The 13,978-nt window shown below is 42.5% G+C and overlaps 2 protein-coding genes across 2 annotated transcripts; both read left to right on the top strand.

Annotated features, from left to right (window-relative positions):
• Positions 1–377: 377 nt before the first annotated feature.
• On the top strand, positions 378–4,961 carry LOC112881834 (FRIGIDA-like protein 3). Its single transcript, XM_025946719.1, has 4 exons — positions 378–595; positions 1,850–2,941; positions 3,129–3,298; positions 4,025–4,961. The coding sequence occupies exons 2-4, from the start codon at positions 1,873–1,875 to the stop codon at positions 4,637–4,639; spliced, it is 1,854 nt and encodes a 617-aa protein (XP_025802504.1). The 5' UTR covers positions 378–595; positions 1,850–1,872; the 3' UTR covers positions 4,640–4,961.
• Positions 4,962–5,649: 688 nt separating this feature from the next.
• LOC112880493 (aspartic proteinase CDR1-like) lies at positions 5,650–13,425 on the top strand. Its single transcript, XM_025945133.1, has 12 exons — positions 5,650–5,969; positions 6,077–6,197; positions 7,638–8,065; positions 8,151–8,307; positions 9,309–9,391; positions 9,498–9,594; positions 9,698–9,770; positions 10,876–11,061; positions 11,619–11,740; positions 11,917–12,018; positions 12,103–12,200; positions 12,893–13,425. The coding sequence occupies exons 1-12, from the start codon at positions 5,722–5,724 to the stop codon at positions 13,062–13,064; spliced, it is 1,887 nt and encodes a 628-aa protein (XP_025800918.1). The 5' UTR covers positions 5,650–5,721; the 3' UTR covers positions 13,065–13,425.
• Positions 13,426–13,978: the final 553 nt, after the last annotated feature.

Raw genomic sequence — 13,978 nt, 5'->3', positions numbered from 1 at the left:
CCTCCCACGTGAATCGAAAAATGGCCTCCGGCATTTCTGGTCCTGCCGTCGTGGAAGCCAGCTGGACCCGGCCTTGTTTTTTCTTTTTTGAAAGGACCCGGCCTTGTTTGCAAGTTGCAACCCGTGTTTTGTCGTCGTTTACTCGGTTCTCTCCTCCACTTGTGAATGAAATGAAATTCTAGATGGACATGGGCGTTCTAATGGGCCCATTCTCATGCGTTTACAACAAATCACTGCAACGAGGCCTACTTATTCTATGGGCTGCATAAATGGGCCGTGACGGCTTCGGTGACGTGTAGGCCCGTCTAGGCCTTAACAGCAAAGAAAACTGACCTCCTCGTACGGCCCTCCTGACTCCTGAGCAGCAAAGAAGAACGGGCAACAGGCAGCCCAGAACTCGCACCCAACTCCCGATCCCGCCCCAGTCGACCGACCAACGCCGTCCCTTCTCGTCGAGCCTCGCCCTCTCCGTACCGGCTAACCCTAGCAGCGGCACGCGGGCGACGGCGAGTGGCGGAGGGCTGGGCGGAGCGAGCGCGACGGCCGAGGGCTTCAGCGGCCTCCCCCTTTCTCCGGCTACGGCGCGGCGGCGCAGGTACCTCCGCCTACATCTCGCCCCCACATCGCTCGTGGCAGCAGGCAGGCGGACAGCCCCCCCCCCCCCCCCCCCCCGGGGGGGGCAGTAGTACCGCCTCTCTATCTCTATGCCTCTCTCCTCCCACGCTACTGGCACCCGGTCGCGCTGCCTGCTATGTCCTCTGTCTTCTCACCACTCTGTTTTACAATACAGGACCGATACCTGATGAATTTCATTAGGTGCTGTCGCGAGTTGTCTTCTTTTGTGAAATACTAATTTTCTAGGTTTATGGCTGTGGTTGTAAAGCTCTAATTTTTTTTGCTTAATATATTGATGCGCAGCTCTCCTGCATATTATCCGGGAAAGAGTAGTCATGGACTGATCTAGTCATTTACTGGTACTGGACTGTTGATTAGGTGCTTAACATTTTGTTGAATCGTTGGGGACAGCTGTGCATTCTGTAGTCATACAGAAGGGTGCGTTGGATTTTTGAGTTTTTCTGTATGGAACCATATGTTTCAAAATATATACTTAAAATTTAGAAATTCAGTTTCAAGGCTGATTTTTGTGTGATGGCTACATGGTGGGTTGGCTGAACAGATGCCACTTCCCTGTTATTAGTACTTCTACAAAATCTAATTACAAAGTTGTTTCTGTGTTATTTTTGCATAGGATAATTATAACGTTTCACTCAATCCAACCCAGAATCAATCCCTGATCAGCCAGTCTGGTTCCTTTGCACAATCAGCTTGACCACACGGGGAAAAAATTAGGTACAAGAAAAAAATTGAAATTGTACTTGAGCTGAAAGGAGAGAACATAGTTTGGCCCCCCTTTTTTTAATAATCAGCATCAGTGCCATGCCCTTCGTTTTTAACAGTGGATGGCAAATTAACAATCCAATAACACCCTTGTTTTTATATAAAAGAGGAATTTCTAGATTACACATGCCAGCCTGTAAGGTAGGTATTCTATGCTTCGCTGTCAAAATGAGGGAAAACACACACCAGTATAATATATTAATAATATGGATATTTCCTTTTATTTGACTGCGGATACTGTTAAGTTTGTGTGCTTTTCTCCAACAGATTAGCAAGCAAAGCTAGAATGAAAATTCCATGTTCTGGTTACATTATTTGTACTAAAGCTTTCCACCTGTTTTCTTTACTCTTTACTTGACCTTTTGCTTGTCATGTTGTGTTAACAATATTTATTTGTTCTCAGTCACTTCCTGTTCTCAAAGTCACAATATATTGTCTTGTGTCTCTCCAGGCAATCATTGATTTTGTTGCAAAATGGCCACGGAAGCTACTTTGAACAATTCTAGTGGTTCTGAGTCTACAATGTCTATGCTGGAACAGCTTGCTGAAGTATTTGGCAAGTTGAAATCCCACACTGAAGCATCTCTACAGTTGCAGAATGGCATGAATTGGGTTGATATCAAAGAATATTTCCTCAATGTTGATAAGTCGTACAGAAGCAAGTTTGATGAACTAGTAGAGAAGCAGAAGGCATTAGAAGAAAAGAAAACCGAAGCTGGTAGGCTGATTGCCGAGAAAGAGGCTAATGTTTCTGCAAAAGAGCGAGCTTCCTTGAACCAGCTTCAGGAGCTAAGAGATGCTGCTGTCTCTTCTCTAGTAGAAGTGCGCCAAAAATATAAGGTGGAGCTTGCTGAGATACTTGATGCCAATGGAAGCAAAGACAAAAAGGTAAGTACCTCAACCAATGGCAACAATGCATCTCATGCTTCAGAGGCAAATACCCCTGCTAGTGGGTCAGGCGACCCATCTGAAGCTTCACCTGTTGAGGTTAAGCCTCGTCCTGTATTGAAGGAACTATGTGAGCAGATGGACACCAAAGGCCTTCTGAAATTCCTTTCAGAAAATTGTAAAAAACTTGCTAGCCTTCGTGATGAACTTTCTGTTGCACTAAGATGTGCAACTGACCCTGCCCGCCTTGTGCTTGATTCCCTGGAGGGTTTCTTCCCACCAGACCAAACCGATTCGCCTGGGAATAAACAAAATGCCCTTCAGGTCCAGCGCAGGAGCTGTATTGTTTTAATGGAAGCTATAGCACCTGCACTAGGGGCTAAGGAGCAAGGTGGCAATGACCCTTGGAGCTCTGAAATTAAGGAGCAAGCCAAGGCAATTGCCGAAGAGTGGAAGAGTAAGTTAGCTGAGGTTGACCTAGATGCTTCTAATGGTTATTCATTGGAAGCACAGGCACTCCTGCAGCTTCTTACAACTTTTAATGTTGATTCGGTGCTTGACGAAGATGAACTATGCAAGATCGTAGTTGCTGTCTCTCGTCGCAAGCAGACTGCTGTGACCTGTCGCTCTCTTGGTCTTAATGAGAGAATACCAGGTTGGTATCCACACAGAATGCCACAAGGTGTTCTCATCCCTTAATTTGCTAGGCTGCTGTTGTTCATATCGCTAAGCCCCACAACCATCTAGGGAACTAAAATTTTATTACTGTTCTGTGCAAAGCGTTGATTTTCTGCATGAAGTCGGTGTTTTAAGATGGTTCTATTGACTTTGTATCTTTGCAGGTATCATTGAAGAATTGGTTAACAGGCACAGGCAAATTGATGCAGTTCATTTCATACAAGCTTTCGGGCTTTTGGAGACCTTCCCCCCTGCACCTCTGTTAAAGACATATGTAGATGAATTAAAAGATACATTTGACAATAATGGGGATGCCAGTGCAACCTCTTCAAAGGTTTGTTTTATCATCCTTCAAGTTGATGAGACTATCAAATGCTTATGAATAGGCATAATCTGCTTCGTTGGCAGAATTGATTCCGTGTTGAATGCTTTTAGGATGGTTTAAATGCAGATTTTCAGCATTTCTTGAATACTGTAAAATAAAATCTTCGGGTTATTAAATTCTTTATTTTCGTTTTTCTTTGATTTGGGAGCCCCTTGAACATCTTATTAAAGGGTTCTGAAAAATTTGAGATAAGATCTAATCAACTTTTGTTTAGATTTTCTGAATAATTTGGGTTTTGCACCATGTAATATAGAGAACCAGTTAAATAAAGGAAATCCTGTCTAGGTTACTGATTTGAATAAGAGAGCATCTGTTGACAAATAGCGAGAGAACAAAAATCTGGGTAAAAACAATTCCTATTGCTGGTAAAACAATTCAAACTGGGAAGTCATTGTTGTTAAGTTTGTCAAACTGAGATTTGAGAACTTTACCTCAAGAACTTTCTGTCTGTGAATGGTGATACCGCACATGCATTGTGTAGGCACTTATTATGCTCCACCTATCAATTGTGGGATAACAACCACTGTATTAGTGCTGATTTGTATAAGTCCTTTTTAATATTGTTTTGTGTGCCTGGATAATTTCATGTTCAATTTTTGGTCCTCTGTGTTTTACTTCTGTTTATTAGATTATATTGTTTAGCTGACTGTCCAGCTTGCTTAATCCATTTTTCAGGATGACCCTAAGACCAAGGAGCTACTTGCTTTGAGGGCCGTAATAAAGTGCATTGAAGAGTATAAGCTTCAGAAGGAGTATTCACTTGGCCCTCTCCAAAAGCGTGTCTCTGAGCTGAAGCCTAAGAGTGAGAAAAGGCCATCATCTGATGCTGGGCGTGCTTACTCAAAGAAGCCTCGAGGCCCTGGCCCTTCATTTCCTCGGAGACCAGCTGGTCCTGTTGGTTCAGCTGCTCGCAGACCTCCATTTCCAGTCAGTAACTGGCAGCGTGCTCCTGCTCCAATGCCCTCCCGTGCTCCCGCACCAATGGCTCCTCTTCCTGAAAGATATGGAGCTGCTGACCGGTACCACTACACTCCACCAGCCACTGCATATGACACGGGGGCATTTTCTTCCTACGGTGAACCATTCAGTGCCCCCAAACCGTTTCAGTACACCCCAGGGTCAGTGGCAGCATCATACAATTCAAGTCCCTATAAAGTTGCTTACGGTGGCCCAGGAGCGCTGCCAGGTGCAAGTGGATATGCAGGTTACTCGGGTGCTTCAGGGCCGTCTGCCTCCAGCAGCTACACAAACTATTTAGGATCTGGTTATCGCCCTACCCAGCAGCCATAGATTGACTTTTCTCAAAATGCTCTCCTGGTGATGCAGGATATGGCAACCCGACTCCCCGTCAAACTGGGATGTAACTTATTCTGTTCCTCATCCATAGCAGTGGGTTTTGTAGGTGTAACTGATGTAGAGTTTCTCTCAAAGCCTGTGTGGGGCGGGATCAAATTCTAAGGCACTCATGCCCTGCTACATGTACCTTGCACGCTGCACTCATTTTTTTGCTTCGTGCTGTATTCCTGACTTGTCGAGTGTTTTGTATCTTCTGTCGCCCAGTCTCCTGTGATAACATTTTGCTGCTGTTGAGATTTAGTTGCAAAAGCCAAAAGGTTCGTTGAGTGCAAAACTTTCTAAGCGCTTTGCAGAGCTGACGATCTTTACACAAATAATATTCTCAACTTGCAGATTGCAGCAGACATGGCTGGCACTTGCTCATCCGACATGCCTACGATTCTTTGTCACGAAAAGCATGATACGGTAACATTTGTCTCCCTAAGAATAAATAGACCCATCTGAAAACTGAGAATTTTCCCTGATCTGGACAAAATTTTCGCACAATTTCGCTGAACCGTGTGCAGTACCTGATCCTGATGGGAGTTGAGCCTCCGTCCAATGTGGACCCACAGAGCCCTCCGGGCTCCGGCTCTCCGTTTCTAGGATTTTTCATTCGTGAGATCGTGCTCAAGCTCAACTGCTCAAGCTCCTTCCACTCCAATCTCTACTGTTCACTCCAGCAGCGACTAAAAAAGAGGAGACCAGACATTATACACAGTTACCCGCCTATTCCATCCGATGCGGGAGACTCAGACACGTGGGCCCTAAGAGCAGTGATCCCTACCTGTCGGCCCAAAACTTGAACGCGCTGCTGTGGTGTGGATCTACGCGGCCATCTCCAGCGGTAAGCAAAATATATCCGACGTGCCGGACGGGGCGGCCCCGGGAAGGCGCCGTGCATTTACCGGATTACCCTCCAGCCTCCCTCTTCTTCTTCTAACAAGTCGTCGCCTGGACCCGGCCTCGGCCCCCTCGGCGCGACGACCTCCCCAACCCTCCCACCCTCCCCATTCCCGGCGCGACGAGGCCGCTCCATGGCGAGTCGCGGCCGGCCTCGGCCCGGCTCGCTCCAGGCCCTCGCCGCCGTCCTCCTCCTGGCCGCCGCGTCCGCGGCCGCAGCCGGATCCCCCGATCGGCCCGCGCCGGGGCCGCCGCTGTTCCTCCCGCTCACGCGCTGCTACCCCAACGCTAGCCGGCTTGCCGGCTCGTTGCGGCGCGGGCTAGACGAAGGGGCGCACCCCAACGCGCGCATGCGCCTCCACGACGATCTCCTCACCAACGGGTCGGTACAGCTCGGTTTGTTTAATGCTCTTGGTTTCACCCAATTTTTTTGGATGCTATGTTGGATCTGAGGCGCGGAGCTCGGTGCGTGCTGTCGTTCTGGTTCAGGTACTACACGACGAGGCTGTACATCGGGACGCCCCCGCAGGAGTTCGCGCTGATCGTTGACTCCGGGAGCACCGTCACGTACGTGCCCTGCGCCTCCTGCGAGCAGTGCGGCAACCACCAGGTTGGTTTGGATTCTTTTGCTTTTGTGCTCAGCTATCAGCTTGGAGCTGTGTGTGATGATATTATTGATTAGGATGGTAGCACACATGTCTTTGTGAAACCAACTTGTGAAGCTGAACTAGTGAACTTAGCTAATTCATTATTATGTGAATTATATGGGTTTATGAGGCTACTTGATGTGCATCGATATATATGAACTCTAGTTTTATGAAGATTTTCACTTTTCATTTGCAGGTAGACTAGGGAGTTCCCGTTTAGTCATGAGTTGTTGATAAATTGTACTAGTGTGGACTGAGGATGTGGCTTCAACCTGCAGGCTATACTTTATATGCTTTTCTTAATGGTCAATTCCTGAAATGCATAGTCTATATTCCACACTTCCCAACATGCACCACGTCAATCTTGGTCGCAACTTATAACCTTGGATTGCCAGCCATTGGCCATGCTTTTGTCATTAGCAATTGTTAGCCAATTGCTTATCTTTCTCTCCATGTCAAGTGGGTCCCATGTATATTGCTAACAAGTGTTTGGTTTTGTCATACCTATGTGTTAGTACTTAGTAGATCCATTAACTTGCTTCACCATTTCGAAAATTGAGAGATCATATCATTATCAAATATATAGGTTTAATGCATCTCTGCACAAAGGAAAATATTTTACATCATATTTTCTAGTACATGTTCAGACTTCTTTTGCACCGTCTTCTTCATGATTAGCCACGAGATAGTTTTATATTGTAGAGTATCTTAGAAACCTCCCATTAATGTTTGATATCATGTCAATCATCATATATCTTTGAAAGAGAAATGAGAATATAAACTGAAGACTAAATATACTTGACTTGCCCTCTTGCAATAATGTTGGCAAGCCAGTACATTGGTCAAGGGCCTTACATTGGTGTGTCATGTCAGCACGATATATTATCGTAAGTGAAACCTGAGGGCAATACATTCTTATCCTTGAACAAATTGGACTTCCCTTTATCAATATTGCTAGTACTCAGATGATAGATTATTCTTCTGTAGCTTCCCGAAATCTTCTTGATGCAACTTTGTAAATGAATTGATGGCTTGTGATACCCTGAACCTTGGTGCTAGCATGCTACCAACACACGGTAGCGCCCCTAAAGGTGCATCAAAAGTCGATAAGAATTATGAGTGGATAGATCATGTCATCATCTACCATCATGCAAAATTTGAGCATGATCGTTGATGATGACATCTATCTATTCATATTTTTTATCAATTTTTTTATGCACTTTTGAGGGTGCTGCCATGTGTTGCTAAGCATGGTAGCACCCTAAAGTGCGGTAACACCTGAGTTGCTCCCGCTATTTATCTTGGAGATTGCTTTTATTATCTAGTCTCTACTTGTATGTATATTTAATTGCGTAGAAATTAATTCATCTACAGTAAGATAATCTGAAGTTTGGTTGATGTAGGATCCAAGATTTCAACCTGATCTCTCCAGTACATATTCACCAGTAAAATGCAATGTCGACTGTACTTGTGACAATGACAAAAATCAGTGCACTTACGAGAGGCAGTATGCTGAAATGAGCTCCAGCAGTGGGGTGCTTGGTGAGGACATTGTGTCTTTTGGTAGAGAGAGTGAACTTAAGCCACAGCGTGCTGTTTTTGGCTGCGAAAATTCTGAAACTGGAGATTTGTTTAGCCAGCATGCTGATGGTATAATGGGGCTGGGTCGTGGTCAACTTAGCATAATGGACCAGCTTGTTGATAAGGGTGTTATAAGTGATTCGTTCTCTTTGTGCTATGGTGGAATGGATGTTGGTGGTGGTGCTATGGTACTTGGTGGAATGCCTTCTCCTTCTGACATGGTTTTCTCACGTTCAGACCCTGTCCGCAGGTAATATATAGTTTTCTATACGACAGCGGATCCTTATTCCTTTCGTGGGTTATATTTTTACTAGCTTATCTCTAAATGACAACAGCCCGTATTACAACATTGAGTTAAAGGAAATACATGTTGGTGGAAAGGCACTGCGGGTAGACCCAAGGGTCTTTGACAGCAAACATGGGACTGTTTTGGATAGTGGAACCACATATGCTTATTTGCCAGAGCAAGCTTTTGTGGCTTTTAAAGACGCTGTAAGATATTTGCCATCCACCTCCATTCCTTTACTGAATTGACTTTGTTGGATCTTTGTTCCTTTCTGGTCAATATATTGCTTGGGATTCTGCTTTTGCAATTTACCATGTAAAAAAGATAGGTCATGTCTAGCTTCAGAAGCTAACAGTAGTTTTTGTGGACTAAAATGACACTCTTGCCATCATTTTAACTTTTCCACCTTGCATAAATGAATTTTATGACTCTTGACTCCTAAATAAGTTTATACTTCACCTAAATAAAATTCTACTGCTACTTTAGCACCATCGGCTTTTGAACGCCCATTAGCTAACCGGCACACCTTTTTCCCTCTTTGTTCTCTTGCTTGTTGCTTTACAAATGTGCTTCTGTTTTACGACTTAAAAGGTTACTGCTGCGCCTACATATATTTGTTTTTTTTTGCATGGCATCACATGAAAGCTAAATGATTTTGTTTTGTCCTACTTTATTCTTCTGAAAAGAGAAACACATAGCAGTCGTCAAACTGTGTCCTACATATATTTGTTTTGTTTGTTTTTGCATGGCATCGCATGAAAGCTAAATGATTTTGTTTTGTCCTACTTTATTTTTCTGAAAAGAGAAACACATAGCAGTTGTCAAACTTGCCCTGTGTCATCTAAGTCCCTTAAGTCTTGGAATGCAAATCTGAGCCATTGAACTTGTTAACTGTGCCACTTGAGGTCCAAATCTCTTAATTGTGCCACTGGACGTCCAAATCTCCATATATATACTTGCTTGCGTGGTCCACCATCAGTTGGTTCTGGACTGCATGTTCATGCTGATCAGATTTATTTGGACCTTGATTCCTTGAATGATACGCTCAACAAGTTTAAGGAGCCAGATCTGAACTTTAAGAGTTTAGGGTCCTAGAGAACACTGCAGGACTAGTTCTAGGACCGCCAGTGTATTTTACTTAAAATGAACAAGTGGTGTTTATGCTGATAAAAACTATGTTGAATGATTTTATGTGCTCAATTGATAGGTGACAAGCAAAGTCCATTCTCTCAAGAAAATCCGTGGCCCTGATCCAAATTACAAGGATATCTGCTTTGCAGGTGCTGGAAGGTGACTTTCACATCATTGTTATGAATTTGTTTCTCGTTCTCAATGTTCTTATAACACTCTCCATATTGTTTGTGTATAACTTATATATTTATTGTCTTACTTGCAGGAACGTCTCACAACTACATGAGGTATTTCCATATGTTGACATGGTATTTGGAAATGGACAGAAGCTCTCACTTACACCAGAAAATTATTTATTTCGGGTATGAGAAATTACTTAGATCTATCTAAATGAATTGAGATAGCATTTATTTAATTTGCCTGTCAATGCTTTCTACTCATGTTCCCTTCAATTCTGAAATGAAGCACTCCAAAGTTGATGGGGCCTATTGTTTGGGTGTATTCCAAAATGGGAAAGATCCAACAACACTATTAGGAGGTTAGACACTCAACTTTCATAGAGTGTTAAGCAATTTGTGTTATGATCTTGTAACATTTCTTATTACTGCCATTTGCTTTACATCTCTTAAGATTTGCTGGGCTATTGGCCATCTTGAGTGTTTATCTATTCTACAACTCCATAATGTCTTTTCCCATACACTCTGGGCTCTCTTTTTTTTATGTGTATTGACTTTTTTTAGACCTTTATGTGTATTGACTTATAAAGTGCACAAACTTACTAGATTTGTTCTGTAGCATTATGCCCGAATATTATGTGCCATCCTTATACAGCACTCTCTAATCTTATCTCACATAAAAAAGTATTAGTAGCATAGGCTGAGTGAATATATGTACAGCTGTACTCTGACCTGCTTAAACACTTGCATTTTCTGAAAACTTCATTAGAAAACTAAATGACTGGCTTGGGAAGAAATGTTTAGCATATTCCCCCTTATGCCTGAGCTATTTGTATTTACTATTAACTTGATCTATTCAAACTTTCATGAGATGAGTGATTAATTAAAATGATAAAATCTGAGATCTGCGTTTCATTGTCAATATTTGCCATCATTGAATCTATTAGTGTACATTGCACTTACAAAAGCATGATTGTTTTAGCACAAAACCTGAGCATAGATGCACAAGCTTAGTCTTCATTATCAAAGGAATAAACAAATATTTTTGTTAAAAAGGAAATAAGCAGGCAATTAGTTCAGGATTGTAGAAAACTTGGAGCCATATGTTTATGGAGTTGTCAGACAAAACTTGTGCCTACAGATGTAACTTTCTCTGTAATGGAAGCTGCACGTTGAAAACTAAAACAATGTAGGGCATAGAATTCTACTTTATTCTTCCATAATGGCAAAGAAAAGCTCTAAAATTTCTTTTGGTTGCGTGCATAATACATTTTAGCTGTTTGTTTATTGATGTATTGTATATCACCCCTTAGCTATCACAATTGTCTAAAATGATAAAGATCTTGATTCATTCAAATGCCATAGTAAATAAATCTATGAAAATTACAGGATCACAACAACATCATTTTTTTATGCATTTGGATACTTGGCCATTGTAAGTAGCTAAAGTAGTGAGCTTAATGGCAGGTATCATAGTTCGTAATACACTTGTGACCTATGACCGTCACAATGAAAAGATTGGCTTTTGGAAAACTAACTGTTCGGAATTGTGGGAGAGGCTCCATATCGGTGGTGCTCCTTCACCAGGACCTTCAAGTGATACAGGTTCACAAGCAGATATGTCACCTGCTCCTGCCCCTAGTGGTTTACCAGGTTTGTGCCTACTTATTTTATTTTTCCTATTCATTCAGTGTATCATATGATGGATAACGAAACATGAATATTAGTGCAACTGTAAGTATTAGTTGACGTAATTTTCCTTTTGTCTGCTTTGTTGCCAGCTGTTTCGTGCTTCTGAATATGAGCTTGATAGGGCTTTAGTTTTTGTATGAAATGAAGCAGACAATCTATAAGCCTAAGGTTCTTTGAGCCAGGATTCTATCCACGTTTCTCATTTTTGTTTATCTAATTAGATCTTTGGCTTGGCACACTCATCACTCTTTGCTTTCTTGCTTAATAATCTAGTTCTGAGTTCTCATTTCATATGCCTAGCATTATTGTGAGCTAAAGCAATAAATAATATTTTTTCTTAGATTTGGTAGTTGCACTTTCTTTTGCAATAATAGTTTGCTTTATTTTTATTGTACTTTACGTATTTGAAATCAATATCATTGTTTTAGATAGGAGCAATGGACTGTGCCAATACGCATTATTTTTCCTTACTGCACTATATTTCTATCTTGATTTACTGTGCTGATTGACACTTGCAGAATTTGATGTTGGTCTCATAACTATTGATATGTCCATTAATGTTACTTACCCAAATCTGAAACCTCATCTCCATGAGCTGGCTGAGCTGATAGCTAAAGAACTGGAAATTGACTCCCGTCAGGTAAGGATGAAGTATAGTATGTGACTATTTTGGTTGTGCTAGTTATGCGGGCAGTTCTTTTTTCTGTCAAGAGTGTCTTGGTATCATAATTTCATTTACTTCAGTTTGCGCCAATCTCGTAGCTGTATGGAGATTGTTTCAGGTGATTTGGCTGAAGTTGCTCCTTAATTTGACAGGTTCGAGTTATGACTGTTACAAGCCAAGGAAACTCTACTCTGATCAGATGGGGTATTTTCCCAGCAGGACCTGATAATGCTATGTCTAATGCAACAGCAATGGTAGCATCCACTCTTGAACCTACTAAAAACTACTTGAGCATCACTTTTTTTCACAGATTAATTTGTTGTGTTGATTTATGCCAGGGTATCATCTACCGGTTAACTCAGCATCATGTTCAATTGCCTAAAAATCTTGGCAGTTATCAGTTGCTCGAGTGGAATGTGCAACCTTTAACCAGAAGGTGAGGAAATGTTTATTATAAGTTTCATGTCTGACAGCATCTATATTTTCTGTTTGGGGCATATCTTCCTCCAGAAAATAGAGGAAAGTATTATATCTTCTAGAAAAAAAAAACTCGACCGGTGGGGGAAGAACCGCCCCCACGGCATTGCAATTAAGAAGGGACCGTATGACCCCGGCCGAGAAACCCCCCCGAACCCTGGCCCATGCCCATATGGGCCAAACCGAACTTGGGCCGGCGTATACTGTTACCCAGGCCAGCGCACTGCACCGTAGCCTGGGCCGGCGACGCACCACAGCCACAAGCCAGCGAGCACAGTGAGTTTTTTTTGGGTGCAATACCAGGGTTCGAACCCTGGTCGGTGGGCATGACCGCAACCAGCCACACCACTGAGCTATTGCTCAGTTTGCTCTAGAAAAAAAATAAAATAAAACCACAGTTTCACCCTGGTCTAGAATCAGCTATATACATATGCTTTCAAAAGATTAAAAGTCCTCAAAGAAGCACACCATAGTCTCATGTATTTCTCATGTTCTGTTATGTTTACACCCCATCCCTCTCTAGCACCAAAAGAAAAGTTCATTGAGATAACTTCATGGTAGTGTGTAAATCAATAGTTCTCTTTAAGTAATTTCTGTGAATTGGATTTTAGTAAGAACTTACATTTAACTTCTGATTTGTTTTTGATGCAGGTCGTGGTTTCAAGAACATGTAGTCTCTATACTACTTGGGATTTTATTAGTTATTTTGTTCACTTTGTCAGCCTTTTTAGTAGTACTTGTTTGGAGAAAGAAATTTAGTGGTCAAACTGCCTACAGACCTGTTGACGCTGTGGCCCCTGAGCAAGAACTCCAGCCACTATAATCCAAAGCTGTTTGGCGGAGCAACATATAGACAATTCTTTGGTAGAGATACCCTCGTGTGGGGTTACATATCACAGCGGCATGCATCTGCTGCTGGAGTAGCCCTTCTTTGTATGTAACACAAGCTACAAGCTTACAGAAGAAGCACAATATGATTACATGACTTCTCGATTCAAAACTTAGAGGTGTTGTTCATAAACTGTAGTGATTCAGATCAAGAGCTTCCTCTTGTGCTTACAGTAGAAGAAGGTTTTGTTCATGTAATGTAGATTAAGTAGGGTAGAGAAGGGACAAGCACACGCGTGGAACGGAACGATGTAATATCTATTTGATAAGTGCTGAGGGTATTTGGCTTCTTCAAAGATTCCGTGCATTTTTTGGTTCCATTGGCTATTCTTGATCTGCTAGTTACGAAGAAAGTCGATGCTACCCAGGTTGCTGCCTCATAGGTTTGGCAAATGAACCTGATTCGCCTTCTTGGGAAAGGACTTGGTCCCCAGACTTGCTAGGATAAGGTTTGGCAGGAGTAAAAAGCATGCCAGAGATGTGGCTGGTGCTCAGTTCGTTTCATGTAGCTCTGGTTGAGAGTGATGCTCGTCATCTGTCAAGGCAAATTATCCCTTTCGCATTCGCTTCTGCCTGCTTGAGTTCAGAGCCGGTCAAAAATCTGTCCCCATTTCCTTGCAGGTAGTTTGAGTTTGACAGGATGTATTAGGAACCTTCTGGTTTTTGCGTGTCATTTTGCACATCTCTATTGTACTGTAACCTCTTCGGTTTCTTTAGGTTGTGTGGAGACTATGGCTGTTTCACTTGACATGAGTGTGCTCTGATAACTGAATTTACTGGGGCATGCAATTGGCATTGGTTTCCTTCAGTCCTGGCTTATTTTCATTCTTCAATTGCAACTGGGAATGG

This window comes from Panicum hallii, chromosome 2 (genome assembly GCF_002211085.1).
Source record: "Panicum hallii strain FIL2 chromosome 2, PHallii_v3.1, whole genome shotgun sequence".
Lineage (NCBI taxonomy): Eukaryota > Viridiplantae > Streptophyta > Magnoliopsida > Poales > Poaceae > Panicum > Panicum hallii.
This window is presented reverse-complemented; position numbering and strand designations above follow the sequence as displayed.